Source organism: Nyctereutes procyonoides, unplaced genomic scaffold (genome assembly GCF_905146905.1).
Source record: "Nyctereutes procyonoides isolate TBG_1078 unplaced genomic scaffold, NYPRO_anot_genome, whole genome shotgun sequence".
Taxonomy (NCBI): Eukaryota; Metazoa; Chordata; class Mammalia; order Carnivora; family Canidae; genus Nyctereutes; species Nyctereutes procyonoides.
Window position 1 is genome coordinate 35,009,618 of NW_026575125.1, and position 26,353 is coordinate 35,035,970.

The 26,353-nt window shown below is 47.1% G+C and overlaps 1 protein-coding gene across 1 annotated transcript; it reads right to left on the reverse strand.

Annotated features, from left to right (window-relative positions):
• Positions 1-15,972: 15,972 nt before the first annotated feature.
• On the reverse strand, positions 15,973-16,557 carry LOC129518804 (RNA polymerase II subunit A C-terminal domain phosphatase SSU72-like). The gene has a single exon (XM_055339059.1). It carries the CDS (start codon positions 16,555-16,557, stop codon positions 15,973-15,975), a length of 585 nt encoding a protein of 194 aa, XP_055195034.1.
• Positions 16,558-26,353: the final 9,796 nt, after the last annotated feature.

Sequence of the window (26,353 nt, forward strand, 5' to 3'; positions counted from 1 at the left end):
AAGCAGACTCCCCGCTGAGCAGGGAGCCCAAGGAGGGGCTCAAACCCAGGACCCCAGGATCTGACCACCTGAAGGCAGATGCTTCACCTACTGAGGCACCCAGGCACCTCAGCCATCTGCCCTTTTTCCAGAAACATTCACTTTGGGAGCTCTGAGCTGCCCTGTGAGCCATCTGACTGCCCCAAGGCTGCCCTGCTGGGAGGAGGCCCAGGCCAGTGGAGAAGTCCCATGGAGGTGTTCTGATCACTAGCTGGAGCTGAGACAGCCTCCCCTACCTCCAGATGGTTCCAGCCCCCGGCTGTCCAGTCACTCCCAGCCACGGAGCCTCCCCAGCTGAGGCCTCAGAGCTCCTGGAGCAGAGACAAGCTGTCCCCACTGCCCCCTGTGAATTCCTGACTCACAGAATCTGAGCATAAGAAAACTGGCTGTTTTATGCCACTATGTTTTGGGGAGGTTTGTCACACAGCAGTAGTGATCAGGGCACCCCTCCGTGTCTAGAAAAAGCCCCAAATCAGGGGGTTAGTGGTTCCTGAGAAGTAGACCTGACTCAGAGAGAGACAAAGAAAACATGTCCTGTCTGAACAAGCACACCCCCCACCCCCAATTCCCGGTGATTTCCTGAGAGGTGAGGGGTGGGGTGGGGTGGGGTAGGCAGAAAATGGAACCAGCTCATCGGGGCACCAGAAACCATCCCTCCCCAAAGCCCACGTGCAGAGCTCTGCGGCCTGAGGCTGCAGCCAGGCCTGGGCAGCCACCAAGTTCTGCAGCTCCCCCCGCCAGAGCAGGGCTCCCCAACCCGCTGCAGCCACTACAGCTTCCCAATGCAGCTGCTGCAGACCGCAGGCCCTGGGGCCCCATCCCTCCCTAGGTCCTGGCCACCTAACTGAGTACCCCCCTACCCCGGGGTGGGGAGTGGGGGCGTCTGGGGTCGGGGCCTAGCCTGCCCTACACTGGAGGGAATAGCAATGCCCCCCGCCCCCGGGGGTCTGCCTGCAGCCCTGGCTGCCAGTCACCAGAGCAGGCCCATTCATTTGCTGGATTGGATTTTGGGATTTTGTCATTTGCTATGCGGGGTTTTCTTTCTGACTAATTTGTTTACCAGGTTTAATTCTTCAATCATGTTTTCATTTTAAGAGATTTCAGGGTAATTATGAACTTTGAATAAATCCATCTGAGGCACCAAAGTGCTCTCAGCTCAGCTCCGCTAGGGTCTCTGCTGTTCCACTGCTACACTTGAGATCTGGTGTGAATAGGACCTCTCCTGTCTGCCTACCGCCCCCCACCCCCAACTCCTGCGATTGAAAACAGCTGGGCCTCTGGGAGCCAAGGTCAGGATTTGAGAAAAAGCCACAATTGAAAACCACACCAGGGTGGGGGTGGAATCAGGCAGTGGGAGACCAAGGCTCCACAACCTGCCAGGATCCAGCCCCTCCCCACCCACCTCACCCACGCTCCCTCCCCCGCCCCCCAGGCCGAGGCAGGGCTGCCCCAGCATTGCCAGCTGAGCATTTGCCAAAGTGAGGTGCAGGAGTGCCTGAGAGAGGACCAGACACAGGCCAGAGGCTGGGGATCTAGTTCCAGTCTCATAGCCCCTGAGCAGTGGGGCCATGTGCAAAGTTTCTGAGCCCTCTGGAGAAAAGTAGAAATATATCGAGGATGAAGGGGAGCCTGGGTGGTGCAGTTGGTCCATCTGCCTTTGGCTCAGGTCATGATCCCCGGGTCCTGGGATGGAGCCCCACATTGGGCTCCCTGCTCTGTGGGGAGACTGCTTCGCCCTCTGCCTCTGCCCTCTCCCCTGCTCCTGCCTCTCCCCCTCCTTGTGCTCTCTTTCAATCTCTCTCAAATAAATAAATAAAATCTTTTAAAAAATATTGAGGATGATGAGGACAGTGCCTATTCCCTCCACTTTGCAAGCTTGTCACAAAGGAGCTGATGTGTGGGGGTGGGGGTGGGGAGGGGGTGCATTTTCTAAGCTAGATCACATGACACAGTTGAGAAGTGGCAGTGTTGTGGAACAAAGTCTCTTGGTTGTATCAGTGGGGTCACACTGGCAGGCTGGGGCGATGTGACACCCGAGCAACTGATATAAAGGCAGGAAATGCCACCAGGCTCCTAGATGTCTTGACTCCCTCACCATTTCTCAGCCAACACGTCCTGGCTCCTGGGTGTGCTGAGATGGTCATCTCTATGGAGTGTGTGAGCCTATGAACTGTGACTCCGAATCCCAGTTCCAGGCCCCAGTACCTTATCAACGCCACACAGGGAGGCTGCTGTGTCCTGCATCTTATCAGCATCAACAAATTAGGGTTGCCGAATTTGCATATCCGTATCAAACCTGCAGCCAGCCCGGGGTGGGTGGGTAGTGCAGTGTGCACGCTAATCATAACTAGGATCAATGGATTAGGCTTAGCTAATTTATACATGGCCAATCACAGCCGAGGTATGAACAGCAAAGCTTCTAGGGGAACCAATCCCACTAAGGGAATTCTCTACCGCACAGTGTATGTAAGATGCTGAGCTTCGTGAGCTTGATGGCACTTGCTCCCACCTCCAGGGAGAGGCTGTGTGGGGACCCCAGACTTGCCCTGACAAGAATCCAGCACAGGATCCTGTCTCCCGGGACGGCATAGGCAGCTGAGGGTAAGAGGGAGGGAGTGGTGGTACTGTCTTTAGTTTGGGTTCTCCTAGAAGCAAGTCTACACGAAGATTCGAGAGCAGGAGGGACTTGGGTTATGCCAGAAGACAGCCAATAAAGGCTGAGTGATCAGACCAGGTAGTTGTGGGCAACTGTTTGGAGTGAATTGTTTTCCTTGCAAATTCATATATTGAAGTCCTAACCCCTAGAACCTCTGAATGTGACTGTATTTGGAGATGTGGTCTTGAAAGAGGTGATGAAGTTAAAACGAGGCCATCAGGGTGGCCCCTAACCCAATCTGACTGGTGTCCCCATAAGGAGAGGAGGTTAGGACACAGAGGCACCCAGAAGGAAGACCGTGCAGGGACACAGTGAGAAGGTGGCTACCTGCAAACTAAGGAGAGAGCCCCCAGGAGAAACCAACCCTGCTGACCCCTTGGTCTGGGGACTTCCCAACCTCCAGAACCATGGGAAAGTAAGTTTTCTTGTTTAAATACCCCTGTCTGTGGTCCTTGGTTATGGCAGCCCCAGCCACGCAGTCATTTCCATCCAGGAGACTGTGTGGAACATGGCTCCTAAGTTATCCCATCTGAGGGATGAGGCTGGGGTATTTATTTACCAACTGTGTCAGGCCTTAACTAGGAGCTGTTCCCAGGGGAGGGCATTAATTCCCACACCCCCAGGCTGCCACAGGGCCAGGCAGAGCAGCTTCGGTGACCAGTGGAAGCCCCCATGTGATGAGGTTCAGGGGTTGCCACTTGAAAGTTGGGCAAAAGAGTGAAAAGTTGTCATAAGAGTGAAGGGACCTGTGGGTGGCAACAACAGTGGCATGTGCCTGTGAGAACAATATTGGATTTTCTTAGGTACCCCCCTAGAGGCTAAAGTACCATGGCCTTTAACCTTTAACCCAAAGGAATGTGCGTGTGTGCACACACGCGTGTGTGTTGTGTGCGCATTACCAGGAAGGTTGAATCTAGATAGAATGCACACTTTTATGTTGGATAATCCTGTGTAATGATGTATGACCCTCTAATGAATATAATTTGCAAAGGTTACCTCTGGTTAGTTTCTATGCCAAAGCCAGTGGGGTGAACAGAATGTGTAACATGGCTCACCGTCTTCTCAGACCCCAGTGGCTTTGGTGGCCTCTCTAATGGGGGCCTGGATGAATTCAGTGCCTCTTGCTAATTTTAGACTCACATTCTGGGCACAGCTAGGGTGAGGGTGCTTTGAGTTAGGCTTCTTGGTTTCAAGCAACCGAGACTAATGATAGCCAACTTCAAGAGGCAACAGATTTCTGGAAGGTATGAGATAGTCCAGACTTGTGGGAAGGTGGCAGGACTCATAACTAAGAACACTCTTGGGGAGTAGCGGGGACTGACTTGCTAGCAACCCCCTCACACACAGCCTCCATAGGACACTTTCACTGCTGGACCCTTGCCACCATGAATGGTGTCATTGTCCCTGCCTCTTTATTTTATTTCCTTGAGATTCAAAGTCTCAGGCCCCTTGGCTGCTGGGGTTGAGGGATATTTCAGGGAGGGGAACTAGGCTATGAGCTTCTCTAAATGGGAGGTGGGGGGCAGGCCATTTGTTTCCTCAGTATTACCCAAACCAGGGGATGCCTCCCAAATGGGTGAGACACTTGCCCTTTTTTCTTTTTTATTTTTTTTTATTTTATTTTTATTTTATTTTTTTTATTTTTTTTTATTTTTATTTTTATTTTTTTAATTTATTTATTTATGATAGAGAGAGAGAGAGAGAGAGAGAGAGAGAGAGAGGCAGGCAGAGACACAGGCAGAGGGAGAAGCAGGCTCCATGCACCGGGAGCCCGATATGGGATTCGATCCCGGGTCTCTAGGATCGCGCCCTGGGCCAAAGGCAGGCGCCAAACCGCTGCGCCACCCAGGGATCCCAACCCTTTTTTCTTTTTTAAAGATTTTATTTATTTATTCATGAGAGACACAGAGAGAGGCAGAGACATAGTCAGAGAGAGAATCAGAACCCCTGTGGGGAGCCCGATGCGGTACTTGATCCCAGGACCTGGGGATCACGACAAGAGCCGAAGGCAGATGCTCAACCACTGAGCCACCCTGGTGCCCCGAGACACCTGTCCTTGCCGCATAACACATGGTTAGGTGAAAATCCCAGAAAGGGGGGTGGGATTTATTTTTGTGAGTCCTGGCTCATTTGGGCCAGGCTAATGTGTTGGACCCTGGCTCACGGGTGCCAACGTGTCCCGGTGGACGCCCCAGAGACTCAGACCCCAGACAGGCAGATGCAATCAGCAAGAGGGTTTATTGAACGTTTGCGCAAACGGGCTCTCCGCCTCCGAGGAGGAAAGAGCCCCGATTAGCAATTACAGGGATCTTTTAAAGGCAAAAGGAAAGAAACCGCCTAAAGGCAAAAGACCATCGGGAGTCGCATAGCATCCAGGTTGATTTCACAGAGGGTCAACTTGAACCTATTCAGGGACATTCCAATCAGGGTGTGGGGGGAAATGGTTTTCTTATTGTGAACAGAATGCTTTTAGTTGCTAAAATTTCAGGAAGGCGCCTGGATGGGCTGCCTCTGGGTTAGGGCTGGCCCTACTTACAAGGGGGGAGGTTTCTTCAAATGGAGATGGTGGGTAGACTGAATGTCAAGCCAGGTGTGGGGTGGTTGCCCCTGATCAGGGACCTCTGCGGAGATCAAGAGGAGCCATTGGGGTCAGAAGCAGGAAGACTGAGGATGCTGGGAGTTCTGCTGAGCTATTACTGCATAATAAGCCACTCCAGAACAGTGGTTTAAAACCATAGCAATCATTTACACTGCTCACACATCTGGGGCTTGACTGGGCTCAGTCAGGTATTTCTTGATTAGGGGTCTCTTAGGGTACAGTGACATGGTGACCAGGCCTGGAGTCATCAAAGACTTCTTCACTCACAGGTCTGATTCTTGGGCTGGGGGGAGTCCCATAGTGAGGGGTGGACCAGCTAGGGTTCCCCAGGCCTCCCTCTCCATGATCTTTCCAACATGGCAGCTCAGGACAGCAGGATTTCTTATGCATCAGCTCAGGGCTTCCAAGAAAGAGAACCTGACAGAAACTGTACTGCCTTTTTTTTTTTAAGATTTTATTTATTTATTCATAAGAGACACACAGAGAGAGGCAGAGACACAGGTAGAGGGAGAAGCAGGCTCCATGCAGGGAGCTCAATGCTCTGGGATTGTGTCCTGGGCTGAAGGCAGACGCTCAACCGCGGAGCCACCCAGGCGTCCCCGTCCCTGTACTGCCTTTTAAAACCTAGTCTCGGATATCATGTAGTATCACTTCTGCCGCATTCTATGCATTCCATGCAAGTCTGGAAGGCCAAGCCCATCTTCCAGAGGAAGGGGCTAAATTCCTCCACATTTTGATGGGAAGGCTGTCAAAGACTTTGGGGACATATTTTGAACCCACCACAGTGGGCAAGGAGATGGCAAGCAGACCCTTGGCTTGACTGTCGGACTGGATGAACACATTTCTTTCTTGATTTTCTAATTTGGCTGCTCGTTTCCCACGATGCAGAAAGGCCCTGGCTCAGATTCCCAGCAGCATGTTCACAACTAACTTGCTTCCACCTGGTGGGCTGGACCTACCGACTCCAGTTAATCCCGCTTCATCATTATGCCAAGAGAGCTCATTCCAACTGAAATTTGACTATTGGTTTTTAATTTTGGTGCCATTTTTCATGCTGATGGCTCTTCTGGCTGACAGTGAATTACCCTGGGTGCAAATTAAATACAATAGAATTGCTAATCAGGCCATTAGAATACGCTGACAGGAGGAAATCTACAAGTTGTCAGGACTGGGTGGGCTCTCCCCTGGCCTTTGGGGCAGAATTCGCTTGCCTTAGAATGGACCGGGACCTGGGACCCCTCAGAATATTGGAAGTGGACACCTGTAGTCTGCCGGAGGCACAGAGCAAGGCCCGAGATCCTACTCTGGTTCAGCTGGTTGTCTCTGCAGGAAAAATCTTGCCCTGGAAGTGTACATGCCCCTAGGGATTACTATCTAACGTTCGATACACTCTTCTCAGGCAAGGAAGTGTCTCGATTCAATTCTCAACTTCCAGGCCCACGAGGAAGGCACCAAATATCTGGCATAATGAATAATGTTTTCAGATTTCTAAATTTAGGGGGAAGGTGAGAAGACAGCCAGCGGTTTTCCTCTTGCGTCTAATTCCGAGCAAAGATAGAAAGAGTTTATCTGTTGAAGACTTCAGGCTGCACATTCAGTCAGTTTCTTTGTATTTTTGTGTTTTGTTTTGTTTTGCAATCCCTACAAAAATGACTGAGAGGAAATAGATTCAGAAGCCACTTCCTACAGGTGCCAATAGCAATGCCAAGTAGCGGTTTCTGTAAATCAGGAGGCGTGGGGCCCTTGGAGAAGGCTAGAATGTGGTCTTCAAGGGTGAAGACGCAAGCCTGGACTCCCAGCAGTGATTTTGCTTGGGAAGGGGAGGAGGACCGAGCGTGATTTACAAGTGAGAGGCAAAGCCCACTGAATCAACACTAGCTCACACTTGCTGAAAGCCACCAGCCCTATCTGGCCACTCAAAATGCTTGCAACATTTCACCTTCACAACGGTCTCCTGTGGAATGGGTTATTATCACCATTCCCATTGAATGGACAGTAATCTTGAGATTAGGTAACTTTCCTAGGAGCAGCTGACAAGTTAGTGGTAGGGCCAGTGTTATTAGATTGGGTTCAGCTGCCAGAGGCGGGGGTGGGGGTGGGGGGTGGGAATACTGGCTTAGAGAAAATAGATATTCTTTCATTCTTTTTAAGTAAGCTCTACACCCAACAGGGGACTCGAACTCATGACTCCGAGATCAAGTGTCACATCTTTTTTTTTTTAAGATCTTATTTTATTTATTCATCAACACACACACACACAGAATGAGAGAGAGAGAGAGAGAGGCTGAGAGGCAGAGACACAGGCAGAGGGAGAAGCAGCTCCATGCAGGAAGCCCAATGTGGGACTCGATCCCCAGACTCCAGGATCAAGCCCTGGGCCGAAGGCAGATGCTCAACCGCTGGGCCACCCAGGGGTCCCAAGCTATGCAACTGCTGATCCTAGGGTCCTGAGTTCAAGCCCCACAATGCACATCGAGCCTACTTAAAAAAGAAAAGGTCAAAGAAGGGCTTCTCTCTATTTAAAGACACTTCGTGGAAGTCAAACCCCAAACTACTGCTCACTTCATATTGACCACACATGGCTTTTTGGGAGGCTGGACAATCTGGCTTTTATTCTGGGCAGCCATGGCCTAGCTGACAATCAGAACTTTTGTACTAAAAAAGAATGGATATCGGGGGTGGGGGTCAACTCAGCATCTGCCACAGCTGGGATTGAAACTCAAGTTAGAATAGCTCCTGAGGCCTGAGGCTTAATCACTCTGCTGTCTTGACTTTTCTTCATCTCGCGAAAGAAAGGGCGAGGCTGACACCGCGGGTTTTCCCCACAGCCCTTTTTAGATCATTTTTACAGTTTCTAGGCACCTCTTCTCTGACTTAAGTGCTTTTTGCTGCTAACAGCTGGCCCATGAGACATGCCTCAGAGGCTGGCCCTGAGACTGCTGGGGGTGCTCTGCCCACATCTGGGAATTTGGATGGCGCCTAACAGTGACTGGCTGGGTGGGAGGGTGCCAGCCCAGCTCCCTGGCCTGGAGCCAGGACGACCACCGAAGTGTCATTTCAGGTCGGCAAGCGGGCAGGGCCAGGCCAGGCCAGGTGTGCTCCCCTACTTGGCTGCTTCCCGTTTTGCGTCCTGCTTTCCCCACTCCCTTAACTGGTCTCTCCTGGAAGCACTGCCTTCATAAATCACGTGCACACAAAATCTCGTCATGGTGTCTTAGTGGCCTAAGGGTTTACCCTGGAAAGTATAAATAGGAAGTGGGCCAGCACTTTTGAAGACAAAGCGGTTCTGTTGTCACATGCCCCTCTGCGACGAAGAGGCCAAAGTGACTGGCAAAGCCCTTGAGTTTGAATTAGGTCACACCCAGCCTTCCTGGCAAATCCCTAGCTATGACAACTCGCACTAAGCTGGACATTTAATATGTAGTCCAATCTTCCTCCAAGCTGTAGGTTTTTAAAGAGAATGTGTATTATTAGTCAGGGTTGGGCCGGAAAAGCAGACGGCACTCTCTGCTTCCAATGGAAGTGGATTTCATTCTGGAGATTAGGCACTCATAACACAGCTGGAAGAGCTGGAAGAGCAAAGGTTTAGGAAAGCCGATGCCAGCTCTCAGATTTCCTCCAAACTTCCAGAAAGTTCGGAGGAAAGTGTGGTGAGCTGCACACCGGCCCACAAGACCCAGAGGTCGGTGGTTTTCAGGGAAGTGCCTGTGAGTTGCTGCGAAAATTTCTGCATGCTGTCCCCTTCGTGTCTGCCTGCTGGTTTTGGACAAACGATAATAATTATGGCTTTTTGCCTCCCTCTGTCCTTCCAAGTCTTGTGCAAGAACGAGAGATGCTCTTTATCCGCGAATTCCAGATTAGCAGATTTGCCCACTCGCTAAAATGTATTCATCACCCCCAAAGCAATGCTTATGGGTATGTTCACAGTTATTCACGAACTTGGACAGACCAGCACATCTTCTCCTAGCTGAGGATGAACAAGGTGATGATGCTCTGAGTCACCCAGCACATCTTCTCCTAGCTGAGGATGAACAAGGTGATGATGCTCTGAGTCACCCAGCACATCTTCTCCTAGCTGAGGATGAACAAGGTGATGATGCTCTGACTTCTTGTTTTTGCTCTCCGACTGTAAACAAGGGCCCTTTTTCGGGACCTACACTTGTATCTTCACTGGGAGCAATGGGTCAGTATCCACTAGCTCGGGTCACAGCGACTTGGCATAACATTGCTACCATGAATAATGATAGACTATTGGTAGAATCTAATTGGTGACCCATTTGGCTTAGAATGATGGAAAATGTAGTTCCCAAGCCTCCAGATGCTGCCATACTTGGGAGACCATAGAAGGGGGAATAGTGTTAGGTTGCTGACAGACAATCCAGGACAGCATATTAAGCCATTTAATGCTGTAAAAAAAAATTTTTTTTTTTACAATTGCCTTAGAGTGTTTACAGTAATTAATTAGCATCTCCTTCAAATAATATTATACTATTTCACATGTGAAGACTTTATAAGAGCATATACTACCGATTCCTTGGGCCCATTCTACATTTTATTTTTTTAAACGTTTTATTTATTTGAGAGAGAGAGAGAGAGCCAGCATGAGTTGGGGGAAGGGCAGAGGGAGAGAGACAAGCAGACTTCCCTCTCAGTGGGGAGCCCACTTGGGCTGATCCCAAGACCCCAAGATCATGACCTGAGCCAAAGCCAGATGCTTAATCAACTGAGCCACCCAGGTGCCCCCATTTTACTTTTCTATATGCTCTAAGCACACAACGCATTGTTATCAGCATGGCAGCCAGGCTGATTTAGACAGTTATCTTTTAGAGCAACTCCTCAAAATTATATGAATTTTTATTTACCTTCATTTGTTCCATTTCTAGCTCTCTTCATTTATTTGTGTAGATCCAAGCATCTGCCCAATACCATATTCCTTCTTTCTATCACATTTCTTTTTTTTTTTTTTAAAGATTTTTTATTTATTCATTCATGAGACACACAGAGAGGAGAGAGAGGCAGAGACACAGGCAGAGGGAGAAGCAGGCTCCATGCCGGGAGCCTGATGTGGGACTCGATCCCGGGACTCCAGGATCGCGCCCTGGGCCAAAGGCGGGCACTAAACCACTGAGCCACCCAGGGATTCCCTCTATCACATTTCTTATAGTACATTTCTGCTGGCAATGAATTCTCTCATTGCTGTCTTTGAGAAAGGACTCATATATGTATGTATGTGGTTTCTTTTTTTAAAGATTTTAGTTATTTATTCATGAGAGACACACAGAGAGGCAGAGACATAGGCAGAGAGAGAAGCAGGCTCCCTGTAGGGAACCTGATGTAGGACTAGATCCCAGGACCCTGGGATCACAGCCTGAGCCGAAGGCAGACCCTCAACCACTAAGCCACCCAGGCATCCCTGTATGTATGTATTTAAATGGCAGTATGTTTATTGCATTTCATTTTCTCCCAGCTTTATTGAGGCATATTTGATAAGTAGAACAGTAAGATAAAGTATACAATGATGATTGAATATACATATACATCTTGAACGGATTCCCCCCATCAAGTTTATTAATACCTCCATCACTTCGCATATTCACTTTTATTGCATTTTTTTAAAAGTCAAAATTTCAAAAAAAAGTAAAAAAAAAGTCAAAATTTCAAATCTGAAACAAGTGATTTTTTAAAAAAGATTTTATTTATTTATTCATGAGAGACACGCAGAGACACAGGCAGAGGGAGAAGTGATTTTTAAAAAAGATTTTATTTATTTATTCATGAGAGACACGCAGAGACACAGGCAGAGGGAGAAGCAGGCTCCATGCAGAGAGCCTGACGCGGGACTGGATCCTGGGTTTCCAGGATCACACCCTGGACTGAAGGCAGTGCTGAACCGCTGAGCTGCCCAGGGTGCCCTGAAACAATTTTTAGAGATCCTTTTGCTAATTCTCTTTCACTTAAAAAAAAAAAAAATATATATATATATATATATATATATATATATATATATTAAGTGATCTCTACACCCAATGTGGAGCTTGAACTCATCACCTCAAGCTCAAGAGTCAGATGCTCTACTGACTGAGCCAGCTAGGTGCCTCATTTTGAAAAAATATTTTTGCTGCAGGGGCACCTGGCTGGCTCAGTTGGTTAAGCATCCACCTTTGGCTCAGGTCATGATCCTGGAGTCCTAGGATCGAGCCCTGGTCATCAGGAAGTCTGCTTCTCCATCTCCCTCTGCCCCTCCCTCCCACCCATTCTCTTTCACTCTCTCAAAAACATAAAATCTTTAAAATATTTTTACTGGGTATAAAATTTTGGGTAAACACGTTCGGTGTTTTTTTTTTAAGCACTTTAAAGATGTCACTTTGTCGTCTGACTTGCATAGTTTCTGATGAGAAGTCAGCCATAATTCCTACCTTTGTTCTGCACATGATAAGTCTTTTTTCTCTGGCTGCCTTTATGATTTTCTCTTTGTCTTAAGTTTCCAGCAGCTTAAATATGCTATGCCTATTTTGTTTGTTTGTGTTTTAATCTTTCTTCTATTTTCTGAACTTCTTGGATCTGTGGTTTGGTTTCTGTCATTAATTTTGGGAAATTCATGGCCATTATTTCTTCAAATACTTCTCCTTCCCCATTCTCTCTCTCTTAGGAATTCTATGACATATATGTTAGATTGATGTCCTACAGCTCTTTGATGGTCTATTCTGGTTTTCTCCCCACTCTTGTTTTCTCTTAGTGTTTGAGTAATTTCCATTGACTTATCTTCACATTTATATTTATTTATTTATTATTTATTTATTCATTTGAGAGAGACAGAGAGTGAGTGCGAGTTGAGGGGGAGGACAAAGGGAAAGGGAGAGAGAGCCTCTCAAGCAGACTCTTATGCTGTGTGTGTAGCCTGACTCAGGGCTTGATTCCACAACCCTGAGATTGTGACCTGAATCCAAATCAAGAGTCGGATGCTTAACTGATTGTGCCACCCAGGTGCCCCTGATTTATCTTCAAACTTGCTGACTCTTTTTTTCAGCTGTGTCAGGTCTCCTGATGAGCCACTGAAAGCGCATCAGTGTTTTTCATTTCTAGCATTTCTATTTGATTCTTTTTTTTTAATTTTTATTTATTTATGATAGTCACACACACACACACAGAGAGAGAGAGAGAGAGAGAGAGAGAGAGAGAGAGGCAGAGACATAGGCAGAGACATAGGCAGAGGGAGAAACAGGCTCCATGCACCGGGAGCCCAACATGGGATTCGATCCCGAGTCACTAGGATCACGCCCTGGGCCAAAGGCAGGCGCCAAACCGCTGCGCCACCCAGGGATCCCTCCATTTGATTCTTATAGTTTTATTCTCTCTTATGAAATTACCCATCAGATCTTGCACATTGTCTACCCTGTCCACCTTTTCCAGTGTCTGGTGGCATCTGCCCCAGGCAAACAAGTGCTCACTCTTATCTCACCTTGGAGTCACTGGTCTTTCTTTAGAGTTCAGGTCATTTGGGTGCCCTGTGATCTCAGTGCTCTGATGAGTTCAAGAAAAGTTGTGATTTTCAGATTATCTAGATTTTTTTTTGTTGTTATAAGGATGCTCTTGGGCAGGCCGGATGGCTCAGCGTTTTAGTGCTGCCTTCAGCATGATCCTGGAGACTCAGGATCGAGTCCCATGTCAGGCGCCCTGCATGGAGCCTGCTTCTCCCTCTGCCTGTGTCTCTGCCTCTCAATCTCTCTCTGTGTGTGTGTGTGTGTGTGTGTGTGTCTCATGAATAAATAATAAAATCTTTTAAAAAACAGATATTAATAAGGATGCTCTTTCCAGCATTCTACATCCTAAATAGACTACTACTTTTTTTTTTTTTCTAAGAGAAGTGCTTCTTTAGGAAAAATGTAAGAATGTGTTTAATTCTTGGCTTCTGGGGGAATCCCTGGACGGCTCAGCGGTTTAGTGCCTGCCTTTGGCCCAGGGTGTGATCCTGGAGACCCCGGGATGGAGGCCTGCATTGGGATTCCTGCATGGAGCCTGCTTCTCCCTCTGCCTGTGTCTCTGCCTCTGTGTGTGTGTGTGTGTGTGTCTCATGAATAAATAAATAAAAATCTTAAAAAAAATAATTTTTGGTTTCTTTTGGATCCTTGAAATGTACATATATAACCAAACCAAGGCACTGGTATTTACTTGATGGAATTTAAGAGGGAATCCTCAATCTCCCTAAGACTAACCTAAAAGCCATGGTAAGTAGTGTAAATAACTGATCAAATGTAATATATACCCTCATTATCAACTGAATTGTGTCCTCCCAAAATTCATATGTTGAAACCCTAACCCCCAATGTGACTGTATTTGGAGATAGGGACTTTAATTTTTTTTTAAATTTATTTATGATAGTCACACACAGAGAGAGAGAGAGGCAGAGACACAGGCAGAGGGAGAAGCAGGCTCCAAGCACTGGGAGCTGGGATTCGATCCCGGGTCTCCAGGATCCCTCCCTGGGCCAAAGGCAGGCGCTAAACCGCTGGGCCACACAGGGATCCCGGAGATAGGGACTTTAAAGAGGTAACTGAGTTTAAATGAGATGAAAGGATGGAGACTTAATCTAATCTTACTGTTGTTCTTTTTTTTTTTTTTTAAGATTTTATTCATTTATTCATGAGAGACACAGAGAGCGAGAGAGAGACAGAGACACAGGCAGAGGGAGAAGCAGGCTCCTCGCAGGGAGCCCAATGTGAGACTCCATCCCAGGTCTCCAAGGTCACGCCCTGGGCCAAAGTCGGCATTAAACCGCTGAGCTACCTGGTCTTCCCTGACTGGTGTTCTTCTAAGAGGAAGAGACACAAAGGATCCCTAAGCATGGAGGTAAGGATTCTGGTTACCAATGACAGTGTATGGGATTTCCTCCATACTACCAAGCAATTCTTGGACACCAGCTAGGTGTCCTACAGTTCAACTTTATTCTGACACTATTTGGAGACAGCATCAGATCCCATAGGGTTAACCCATGAGGTTAAGTCCCCCCAAACTGCTCCCACCCAACTTCAGATGCTGCTCACAAGCCCAGGTGTCACCTACACTTCTGGCCAGGTGGCCGTAGGTTGGAGGTTCCAACATCCCCTCCTTGGGTTCAATTACTTTGCTAGAGCAGCTCACAGACTTCAGACATTTTACTTACTAGATTGCTGGTTCATTACAAAGGATACTAAGTATGCAAATCAACACCCAGATGAGATCCCAAACAAAGGAGCTTCTGCCCTTGTGGAGTTTGAGGCCCAAACAGTGGCAGGTGATGTATTCTGATTCACCAACCTGGAAGCTCTCCAAACCTTGTCTGTTTGGGTTTTTATGGAGGCTTCATTACATAAGCAAGGTTGATTAAATTTGAGGCCATTCACAATTGATTGAGCCTCCAACCCTCTCCCCCTACAGTGGTTGGGGCTGAAGGGAAACAGAAAGTTCCAACCCTCCAATCACATAATCAGGTGCCCTGGCAACTAGCCCCTACCCTTAAATGGAGTCCCAAGGTACCTCATTAACATAAAAACCCACACCATTATGGCACTCATGACTTAGGAAATTCCAATAGTTTTAGGAGCTCTGTATCAGAAATGGTGATGGAGATCAAATATATATTTCTTATTATAAACTTATTATATTATACTATACTTATTATTATATATATTATACTTATTATATTATACTTATGTCATAAACTTATTATATAAATATATATAAAATATATATTTCTTATTATATCACAAGAGGAGAGGCCAAGTGTGGACGCCTGAGAGGGTGGCCATCTGCAAGTCAGAGGGGCCTCAGGGGAAAGAACGCTGCCAGCATCTTGATTTGGGACTTCCAGCCCCCACAACTATGAGAAAATAAATTCCTGTTGTGTAAGCACCCCCATTCTGTACTATTTTCTTACTGCCACCCAACTAGACTAATATACCCTCAATGCACATGTGGTAGATTTTTAACACCCCCTACCCGGCTGCCTCATATCCCCTGCTTTACCACCCTATCCTCTGCCCCTTCCACATGCCCCCTGCCCTACACCCCCTCCCCTACTGCACCCCTCCCCGTGCCCTATCCCCCCCTTGTCCCATGCCCGCCCTCCCCCCACCCCAGCAGCTGCCCCCTACCTCCTAGGCCAACTCTTGCCTTCCCCCCACCCTCACTGCCTCCCCCTGCGCATTCTGCCACTCCCACTCGCCCACCGTCCCCTCCACCCTCGTCTGATCCTTCCCCTCCCCCCCTTTTTTTACCGACAGCATATATTTAATTAGACAATTGTAGGCTCCTTTTTAATGAGATAAAGGCCAATGCTTTATCCACGGTACTTGCACGTGCAAGAAAGTTGTGGGGGAGGGGGGGCGGAGGGGAAGAAATCACAACGAAAACCGCAGATGTATGGGACAGATGTACTATAAAGCACCGTTTACTTTTTTGGGGGTTAAAGGTAAATAACAGTCAATGCCCACTCACAACTAAAACTGGGAGAGAAAAAAAAACTTGACTTCTTAATCTGGTGCTTTGGTATCTGCTCATTTCATACATCTAATTTATTGGGTGCTAGTACTCACTAGCAGACAATTAAAAGAAAAACGAGCACAAGGAAGTTGGGAATATAAGAGAGGGAAAAGCCGGCTTCTTGAGTGTGGGCTGGGCGCCCAACGCCAGTCCGGGCTCATCAGTAGAAGCAGACAGTGTGCAGAAAGGCTCTGCCGCTCTTTTCCTCGAACTCCTGTAGCAGTTCATCGATATCATTCTCCATATCCTCGGTGTGCTGGATGCACTGGCATAGCTCACAGATGAGGAACGCTCCCAGAGTGGCCTCTTCAAGGTTGTCTTGGATGTCAACGTTGATCACATGCACTGGCTGGCAGGTCTCCTGCTCTCTGAAAGTCAGATCTTCCACCACCTGATCGTACACTCTCTCTTCACAGGTAACAATCAGATCAAATACATCTCTGCAGCTCTGGAACCTTTCTGGGTGAGGCTTGATCCTCCTGTTTCTGTCTAGCATATGTAATATGCCGTTCTGTGTGTAGAGATCTTTGTCTTTCCGAAGGAGGTCATTGTACATCTGGTCATACGTGGTCTTGAAATCGTAAACATTTGGTTTGTCAGGCGCTGGCCCCGGGAGCTTCACATGGGTCCCTGTTCCAAAAGACCGGACGCTGAATCCCCGCTTGTTGAGGATGTTGTGTGCCTCCATGCTTCTGTTCTGGTTGCTGGAGCACACCACCGCCACTTTCAGCGGCACCGACGGCATAGCGGTAGCCGCCCCAAGGGCTAAACCAGACTACCCTGGGACTTGTGCTCCACAGCTGCACTTCTTCATCACTAAGACATGGTGATTGTGGCGTCCAGAAGTCGCGGTGCAAAGGCGGGGCTTCTGCGACGTATTGCATCAGGACGCACGTGCGTGTGACGTGAGCCTGTGTACGGTGTCCCAGTGGTCATCTGCTCTGGAAGGCGATCGATTCCGAAAGATGGTTCTGGCTGAAACGTGGCTCCCACTGTTCACAGCGCAGCGCAAAGTGTCTTTGCGGTGTCCCTTTTATCAAGAGGTAGAATTATTTTTCTACTCTTTAAGTCTAAGCTGGCCTTGGTGACATGGGTGCGGGGGAGGGGTCTCAGTCTCAGACTCAGGAGGCCTTGCGTCTCCCAGTTTTGTTAGAGGGAATTTCCAGCTACCATGTAAGGAAGCCCAACCTATCCTGCGGCAGAGAGAGACCACTTTGAGGAGAACCAAACCCCCCAGACACATTAGTGAATCTTGCCGACATCGTGAGGAGACAGAGGTCCAAACATCCTCTTGATCCCCCAGCTAATTTGAACCACTGTAAGTCATCTGTGTGGATATTTGGGTTCTTTAGCCTTAGCCAACACCATGTGGAGCAGAGATGATTCATACACCCACCACACCTCCCCTTGCCCCAAATTCTTGACCCATAGAGTTGTGAGAAATAAAACGATAGCTGTTTCAGGCTCCTGAATTTGGGGATGTTTTTGTTAGGCAGCAATGGTGAAATGAGATAGCCGAGACTTCCACTTGCTCCAGGGCATCCCTTCTCTGTTTTGTCCTCTATGAATGGCTCATTTCTCTGCCAGATACATGGCCACCTAAATCAAAATAACATTTCTCAACTTTCCTTACAGTTAGATACAGCCATATAATTATATGATCAAGTTTTGGCCAATGGAATATAAATAGAAAGGGTACCTCCAAGGTCCAGGGTAGCATTTTTTTTTTGAGGCCTTGATCTTAACAATATATCAGAGTTTATTAGAGACTCTATTGTAATTGGAGAGACAAAAACACTTTGTAGGACAACCATCTTCACTTCTCCCTCACCTTTATGAGATAAGGGTTATTTTAGCACATGGTAGGAAAAAATAAGAGCAACAGCAACCAAAACAGTGTACTTCAGGCAAGGCTTCAGGATCAAAAAAAAAAAAAAGTTAAAGTAGAAAAAGGATCTCAAAACGATATAGCATGAGAATCAGAGTAAAGGTAACCCTCAGGCAGTGTTGGTGGGAATGCAAACTGGTGTGCCCACTGTGTAAAACAGTATGCAGGAGCCTCAAAAAATTTAAAATAGAAGTATTGTGTGATCCAGTAATCCTACTTCTGGGTATTTATCTGAAGAAGGTAAAAACACTAATTCAAAAAGATATCTTTGGCCCCATGTTCATTGCAACATCATTTACAATAGGCAAGATATGGAAGCAACATAAGTGTCCACTGATGGATGAATGGATAAAGATGTGATGTGTATATATATCGTACATACGCACACATATATACCTACACACACACACAATAGAGTATCATTTGACCATAAACAAGAATTAAATCTTGTCATTTGTAACAACATGGATGGACCTCAGGACCTCAGGGGCATGATGCTAAGTGAAATAACTCTGAGAAAGACAAACACCATATGATCTCACTTGTGCATATAATCTAAAAACAAAAACTCCAGGGGCGCCTGGCTGGCTTGGTCAGAAGAGCATGTGACTCTCCATCTCAGAGTTGTGAGTTCAAGCCCCATGTTGGGTGTAGATATTACTTAAAAATAAAATCTTTAAAACAAACAATACCGCGAAATTCATAGTACAGATTGGTGGTTGCCAGAGGTAGGGAATGGTGGTGTGTGAAATGAGTGAGGGGGGTCAAGAGGTACAAACCCAGTTACAAAATGAATAAGTTCTAGGGATGTAGTGTACAACACGGGGATTATACTTAATAATACTGTGCTGTATATTTGAAAGTTGTTAACAAAGTAGGTCTTAAAAGTTCCCATCACAAGAAAAAATTCTTTTTTTTTTAAATTTTTATTTATGATAGTCACAGAGAGAGAGAGAGAGAGAGGCAGAGACACAGGCAGAGGGAGAAGCAGGCTCCATGCACCGGGAGCCTGACGTGGGATTTGATCCCAGGTCTCCAGGATCACGCCCTGGGCCAAAGGCAGGCGCCAAACCGCCACGCCACCCAGGGATCCCAAGAAAAAAATTCTAATTATGTCTGGTGATGGATGTTGATTAGACATATTGTGGTGATCATTTCTCAATATATGCAAATACTGAACCATGTTGTACACCTGAAACTAGCATGTCAGTTACACCTCAGTAAAACTAAGGTATTTTTTTTGGTTTTGTTTTCTTTGTTTTTTTTATGATACAGGGAGCTCCAGTTGGAAAGACTGCCTTTATTTAACCTGCTAGTAATCTAACATTTTGAGTGCCTTGGCAAATATGTTGTGGTGAATCTTCTTGCTGAAAGTTGATTTATTTATTTATTTTAAAAATTGTTTTTATTCATGAGAGACACAAAGAGAAGCTAGAGACATAGGGAGAGGGAGAAGCAGGCTCCAAGTAGGGACCCCGATGTGAGACTCGATCCCAGATCCCGGGATCATGCCCTGAGCCAAAGGCGGACGCTCAACCATTGAGCCCCCCAGGAGTCCCTGAAAGTTGATTTAAATCAAGACTTGGGCCCTTTGACTTTGGGCATGGAATGCTCTCAGTGTAATAACAGGTTTGGTACTTGCATCTCCATTGCCCACTTGCAGGTTATGGTTGTGATCTTGCTGTAGTAGAAACTACTAAGATCTTTTTGCTGAATCCTGGCTCCAAATAAACAATCCTTCCAAGTATGGTAGAAAGTTGAGAGGTATGCTTAAAAGTCTGGATGAGAATGGTTGGCATAGATGCCTGCCTAGGGCTCCTCATCCTGTTAGCCACTAAGCCTGTCCATGCTTTATCTCTTAATCCTGTCACCTTCTCTTTCCCCATGACCACTTCCCTGTGTTCAGCCTTTATCATTTCTCTACAGGGCTCCCTGACCCTGCCCTCAGTCCTGTCCCTCGAATCCATTCTCTGCTTTGCAGCCATAATGATTTCTCTAGAAAGTGTATCAGATTCATAACATTCCTGTGCTTAGAATCTTAGCAATAAAACCCTAGCAAGTCTCCCCAGTCCTTTCATAGGAAGTAGAAACCTCCTTCAGGCTCTGTGTGATCTAGCACCACTTCTTTTCCCTGACTCATCCTGGTTCCTCTTCACATGCCTGCTGTGCTCCAGCCACCCTGGATGACTAGAAAACTCCTGAAGCAGTCCAGCTGTCAAAGCCTCAGGGGCTCTTGCCTCCCCTGCCTTCTAGGTAGGCCAACACTTTGCTGCCTTTGTAAGACTCAGTTTATGCATAGGACTATCTCCTTGAGGAGGCCTCTCAGATTAAGGCCTTCTTTGTGTTCCAAGCATGCCAGTCATTATACTTGTCAGGCTGTTTTCTTATGGTCAGTCTTCCTCGTAGAACTGTAAAATGCTTGATTTAAGTGTAGCACCCGAAGCCAGTGCCCCACCCCCCATACCCTATCAGCACTTTTCATTTCCAGCCATTTGCAGATCTCCAGAAAGCTGCTCCAGGAGCCCTAAGGCAAGCCCTCTAAAAAACAGACAGGTACTGGTATTGGCAACAAAAGTTCACTGAGGCCAGGGGGTATTGAAAAACAGTACAGAGGTATCTGGGGAAGCCAAGAGACAGCACCAACATTGGCAACAATGATTCTTAGTAAAGAACAGGAAATTTGGGGATCCCTGGGTGGCTCAGCGGTTCAGCGCCTGCCTTTGGCCCCTGGGGCATGATCCTGGAGTCCCGGGATCGAGTCCCGCATCGGGCTCTCCTCATGGAGCCTGCTTCTCCCTCTGCCTGCCTCTCTCTCTCTATGTCTATCATGAATAAATAATAAATAAAATCTTAAAAAAAAAAAAGAACAGGAAATTTCCCTGACCTCCTCACCCCTTCCAGAGCATCATGGATGCTCCCCTTCCATGGCTTCTCTCCATCTTTGTTCTTGCTGTAAGTTCTGTGGGGACAGAGACTGTGCAACTTTGTCCCTCCAGCAATCACCCAAGGCCCTGTACATAGTCTGCCTGGATCACTGGTGCCCAAGGGACAGAAGATTGAATGTTTTGTCCAACAAGAGTATAAGCTGCAAATGCAAGGGCCAAGGTTGAAACAGCTCTCTGGGTACAAAGCAAAGGTCAGGACAGGGACTAGGGCCTCAGCAGGCTCCGGAATGATTGTTTCAAACCTGGAGCCAGTTTGGTAACCTCTCCATTAGCCACCAACTCAGCTCGAATGAGTGATGCCTTCTGAGGGTGTGAAATATTGGTAGCTATTATTAACTTTGTGTGTATGAGGATAGGGTGGGGGCTTGGGGAGCAAAGGTGCTTCTCAGCTTCCCCCCAGGAGAGCCCAGATGGTTCTAAGCTTGGAGGAGAATGGGGGCCAGAGGGAAGGGGACTTTCAGGTTAGGGAAGAAATTTCCAGTACAGAGCTGATATGATTCTGAAAGTAGCCCGAGGAGGATTGTGGTGAGTGGATTCACCCCTGCTGTGGCAGCTGTTTGGGTACTTGATATCTTTTTAAATCTTTTGTATTTGTTTTTGAAGATTTTATTTATTTATGAGAGACACAGGGCAGCCCGGTGGCTCAGCGGTTTAGCGCGACCTTCAGCCCGGGGCATGATCCTGGAGACTCAGGATCGAGTCCCACATCGGGATCCCTGCGTGGAGCCTGCTTTTCCCTCTGCTTGTGTCTCTGCCTCTCTCTCTCTCTCTCTCTCTGTGTCTCTCATGAATAAATAAATAGAATCTTAAAAAAAAATTTATGAGAGACACAGAGACATAGGCAGAGGGAGAAGCAGGCTCCCTGCAAGAAGCCCAATGCGGAACTCAATCCCAGAACCCTGTGAACATGCCCTGAGCCAAAGGCAGATGCTCAACTGCTGAGCCACCCAGGTGCCCCTCTTTTTCTTTCTTTTTTTTTTTTAGGTCTGTTACTCTCCTGAAGCAAGAGGGCCCTGGGGACTGACTCTCGGTAATTAAAATCACATGAGATTGGTCTAAAATACCTGGAAAGTCATTATTAATTTACAGTGAAAATGCAGTCATTTATTCATTTATTTATTCCATGCATATTTATTAAGTGCTGACCTAAGTCAGGCTGGTCGTGTATAACCCTAAAGTTTTTTCTGGAAGTTATCGTAGAGTCTTCAGGCAGGAGATAAAGACTACACCGGTTATTTTAACAGAGAATTTATTTTATTGATTTATTTTTAAAGAGTTTATTTATTTATTTGAGAGAGAGAGAGAGTGAGAGATCACGAGCAAGGGGGTAGGGCAGAGGGAGAAACTGACTCCCCACAGAGCAGGGAGCCCCATGCGGGCTCCATCTCAGGACTGCGGGGATCATGACCTGAGCTGAAGGCAGATGCTTAATCAACTGAGCCACTCAGGCGCCCCCTACAGAGAGAATTTAATTAGAGAATATTTAGCTAGGTATAATCGCTGAAGAACCCAAAAAGCAAAACAGGAACTCTAAGGCATCATGGAGGTAGTAATCTCAGACAGCAGCTACCACTGGTGGGGGGAAAAGGGAGAAAAATGTAGTTACTGAAACCTAGAAGCTTGGTGGGGGGAATCACATGGGGCTGAAAATCAGATGCCCCAGGAAGGGGCACCTGCTAGTGTCTGAACTCAAAGCAGGAGAGTCTCATTGAGGTGGGACTCAGATCCCCAAAGAAGGGATGCTGGCTGGTTCTGCGGAAGTCAGAAAAAGTGCACAGTGGATTTCAGTTGCTGTTACAGGAAGGAAATGCTGTAAGAAACGGGGAGGATGCCATTCACAGGATCAGGAAGCCAACAGAAAGCCCCAGGAAGCCAACAGGAAGCCAGCAAACGCTTAGAGGAAGAAATAAGTCCCTACTTCTTCCTCTAGCTTTGAATCTTCCTCTAACCCCCCTTTGGGCAGAGCCTAGCAGGGAGCCGCTGGCTGAGCAGAAATGTGTGTAGTCCCAGCCCCAGCACCACAAAGACAGGGGTGGGGGGACACAGTATCTCAATAACTGACATCTCCAAGGAAGTTTGAGGTGAGTGAGGGTGAGCTAACCCCTTCCCCCAACCTCTCTACTAGTTCACACAAAAGCAAGTCTCTGCCCGAATTCTGTTACACGCAGAGACATTTATTAGGCATGTATTCATTAGCAACCAGGCACAAAAAAGTCCTTGCAACCTGTTCTGTAGGCTTGAGGGAGTCCCAGCTTTCAGCCTACCACTTGCATAGCAGGTCCACTCAAGGCAGATGCAACATTCTAGAAGTATCAGGGAACCAGAAATTCTCCAAAACTAAAGGTCGGATCAGACCTCAGGTGCCACCTCTGAGGTGCAGGCTGGAGGCGTTGCTAGAGTCTAATAACCTCTTCATGTAAAGGCAGGGAGCATCTCGAACATATTTAAGCAAAACCATAGATCTTGAATACCTTGAATTTCACCAAGAGCCTATTTCTTGTTTTCTTGTTTTAAGATTTTATTTATATGAGCGAGAGCGAAAGAGATCACAGAGGGAGCAGGAGAAGGAGAAGCCGACTCCCGGCTGAGCGAGGAGCCCTTCTTGGGGCTTGATCCCAGGACCCTGGGATCATGACCGAGCAGAAGGCAGATGCTTAACCGACTGAGCTACCCGGGTGCCCCACCAAGAGCCCATTTCTAACTTTCATCATGCTAATGAACAAGCCACCAATTTCATCAATGAAAACCCACTTCTGACTTTCATTTTGCTAATTAGCAAAACCTCAGGTATTGATGAAGCCCTTGTGATCTTCCATTTGGATTCGGCCTTTCAGAGGCAAAGCTAGCTGACTAGCTGGAGAGGGGATTTTTGATGAGGGGCAAAAGGTTGTCCCTGGAATGGAAGCATTAGCTAACACTGACATAATAGCACAATGTTCAGGTACAAGTATTTCAAATACTCGTAGAAGACATCATAATAAGTTTAGTTTTTAAAAAATGTTATCTATCTATTAATTATTTGTAAAGTAGGCTCCATACCCAATGCAGGGCTTGAACTCGTGACCCTGAGATCAAGAGTACATGCTCTACTGTCTGTGCCAGCCAGGTGCCCCATAAAAAGCTCCATTTGTACCATGCGCTGCCAGGATTTGGTAGTGGGCCAGCCACAGTCCTCACTCTGAAGAAACAGCCTGGAGACAAAGAATAAAGCAGTGATTGCAGTGCATGCCAAGAGCGCCCCTGGGGGTCTGCCTGCCTGGGCTGTGCACTCTATTGTCAGCAAACCTCCCCTGTAGGTTGAGTTTCCACATAAAATACAGGCTGGGGGCACCTGGGTGGCTCAGTTGGTTAAGCAGCTGCCTTCAACTCGGGTCAGAACCCTGGGGACCTGGGATGGAGCTCTGCATCAGGGAGCCTGCTTCTCCCTCTCCTTCTGCCCCAACACCTGCTCATGTTCTCTTTCTCTCTTCCTCTATCTCTCTCAAATAAATACAATCTTTAAAAAAAAATTACAGGATGCCCAGTTCAATTTGCATCTCAGATCAACAATGAATAATTTTTTAGCATAAGTACTCATATTTTATTTGCTAAATCTGGCAACCCTACTTCTCGGCAAAGCGAGGACAGCCGCAGAGGGCAGAGTTTGGCTTGGTGAGCGTGAATCAGTCAAGACAGGAGGGTGAGGTAGTTTTAGGTTCTGTGCTAGAATTATCCATTTCCCTTGACCCCTGGACAAGCCCAAGCGTTTTGGAGGTCAGAGGGTTTGTTTCTCCAAGCAGTGCTCATCCCAAGCCACATGTGGTCTCTCTGAGCATCCTTTTCATCGCAGAGTACAACCCTTCTGCCAGGACGGTCTTTCTCAAACAGACCCCCAAGGAGCTGGTTACTTTTTTTTTTTTTAAGATTTTATTTACTTATTCATGAGAGACACACGGAGAGAGACAGAGACACAGGCAGAGGGAGAAGCAGGCTCCCTGCGGGGAGCCCGATGTGGGACTCGATCCCAGGACCCCGGGATCACGCCCTGGGCCGAAGGCAGGTGCTCAACCACTGAGCCACCCAGGTGCCCGAGCTGGTTATGTTTAAGTTCCCATAATGGCAACGCCATTTTGCTTCCCTCTTCCAAATAGGTCCCCCGAATGGTGTTGGTTTGCTCTCGGCCTTCATTTCCTTTTTCCACTGGTGGATGATCTCATTTTCCTCTTAACACTCAGAGAGGTAAAGAAATTTGCCCAAGGCTGGCCAGCTGGAACTTAATCTCACCTCTGGCTTCAAGGCCTGTGCCTTTTCTACTGTCTGGTGTGGGTCTGTGTCCTGGAACTTCCCCGTCACAGGGAAGTAGCTGTTGGGTGAAGTGGAGGACACAGGGCTTGGAGTTATAGGACTTGGGCCTGGTTCAGAAATGGCAACATCAGGGAAGCCTGGGTGTCTCAGAGCCTGCTTCTCTCTGCCTATGTCTCTGCTTCTTTGTATCTCTTATGAATAAATAAATAAAATCTAAAAAAAAAAAAAAAGAAAATGGCAATATCAGAGACAAAGTCAGGAGTGTGGGGAGGGCTGGGCTGTTCAAGCCTATGGTCATCTGGAAGATTCAAGCGGTGGGAGGGCAGGTTCATGATCCACCTGAGACATCACGATTTTCAAGTCTACCAGGCTGGGGCCAGATACCAATGGCAGGGCAGGGGGCAGAGGTTCAACAAACATAGGCTCTATGGCCAGCCAGGTAGGAACCTGAAACTTTGTTTCCTAGCTGTGTTCTAGGGTGACTAGATAATCTCTCTGATTAGCAATTTTCCCATATCAAGATGTAAATTGAGGCACCTGGGTAGCTCAGTGGTTGAGCATCTGCCTTTGGCTCTGGTCATGATCCTGGGGTCTTGGGATCGAGTCCTGCATCCAGCTCCCTGCAGGGAGCCTGCTTCTCCCTCTGCCTGTGTCTTTGCCTCTCTCTGTGTGTCTCTCATAAATAAATCAATAAAATCTTTAAAAAAAGAAAATTATGCTATCTACCTGTTGGGGTTCTTTTAAGAATTAAAGATAATATATGTAAACATCTATTATGTAATTGTTATTACATATGAAATAGTGCTGCTGGTAATAGTGATCGAGGTGATGATGATATGATGGGGGTGATGATGATGGAGGTTATAGAGGTGGTGATGATGATGGAAGTGATGGTGGTGGTGATGATGGTGATGGGGGTGATGATGATGGTGATAGGAATGATGGAGGTGATGATGATTGATAGAAGTGATAGAGACGATGGTGATGGGGTGATACTGATGATAGGTGTTAGTAGTGATGGTGGAGATGATGTTGATGGTGGCAACAGTGACAGTAGCGGTGGCAGCAGAGCTTGCAGCTGTTCACATTGCCTTGATTAGTTCAAGATAGTGAACTCTTGTAATTTATTCTGAGGGACTGGACCAAGTATTTATGTTACTATTGTTTTTAATTTATCTATTCCTTTTTAAAAACTATTTTACTTATTTATTCATGAGAGAGACAGAGACAGAGAGAGAGGCAGAGACACAAGCAGGCTCCATGCAGGGAGCCCGATGTGGGACTCGATCCCGGGTCTCCAGGATCACAAACCAGGCTGAAGGCGGTGCTAAACCACTGAGCCACATGGGCTACCCTTATCTATTCCTTTTAATTTGCATACCCCACTCTTGTGATTTACCCTTTTCTATGGTCAGTTATTCTTT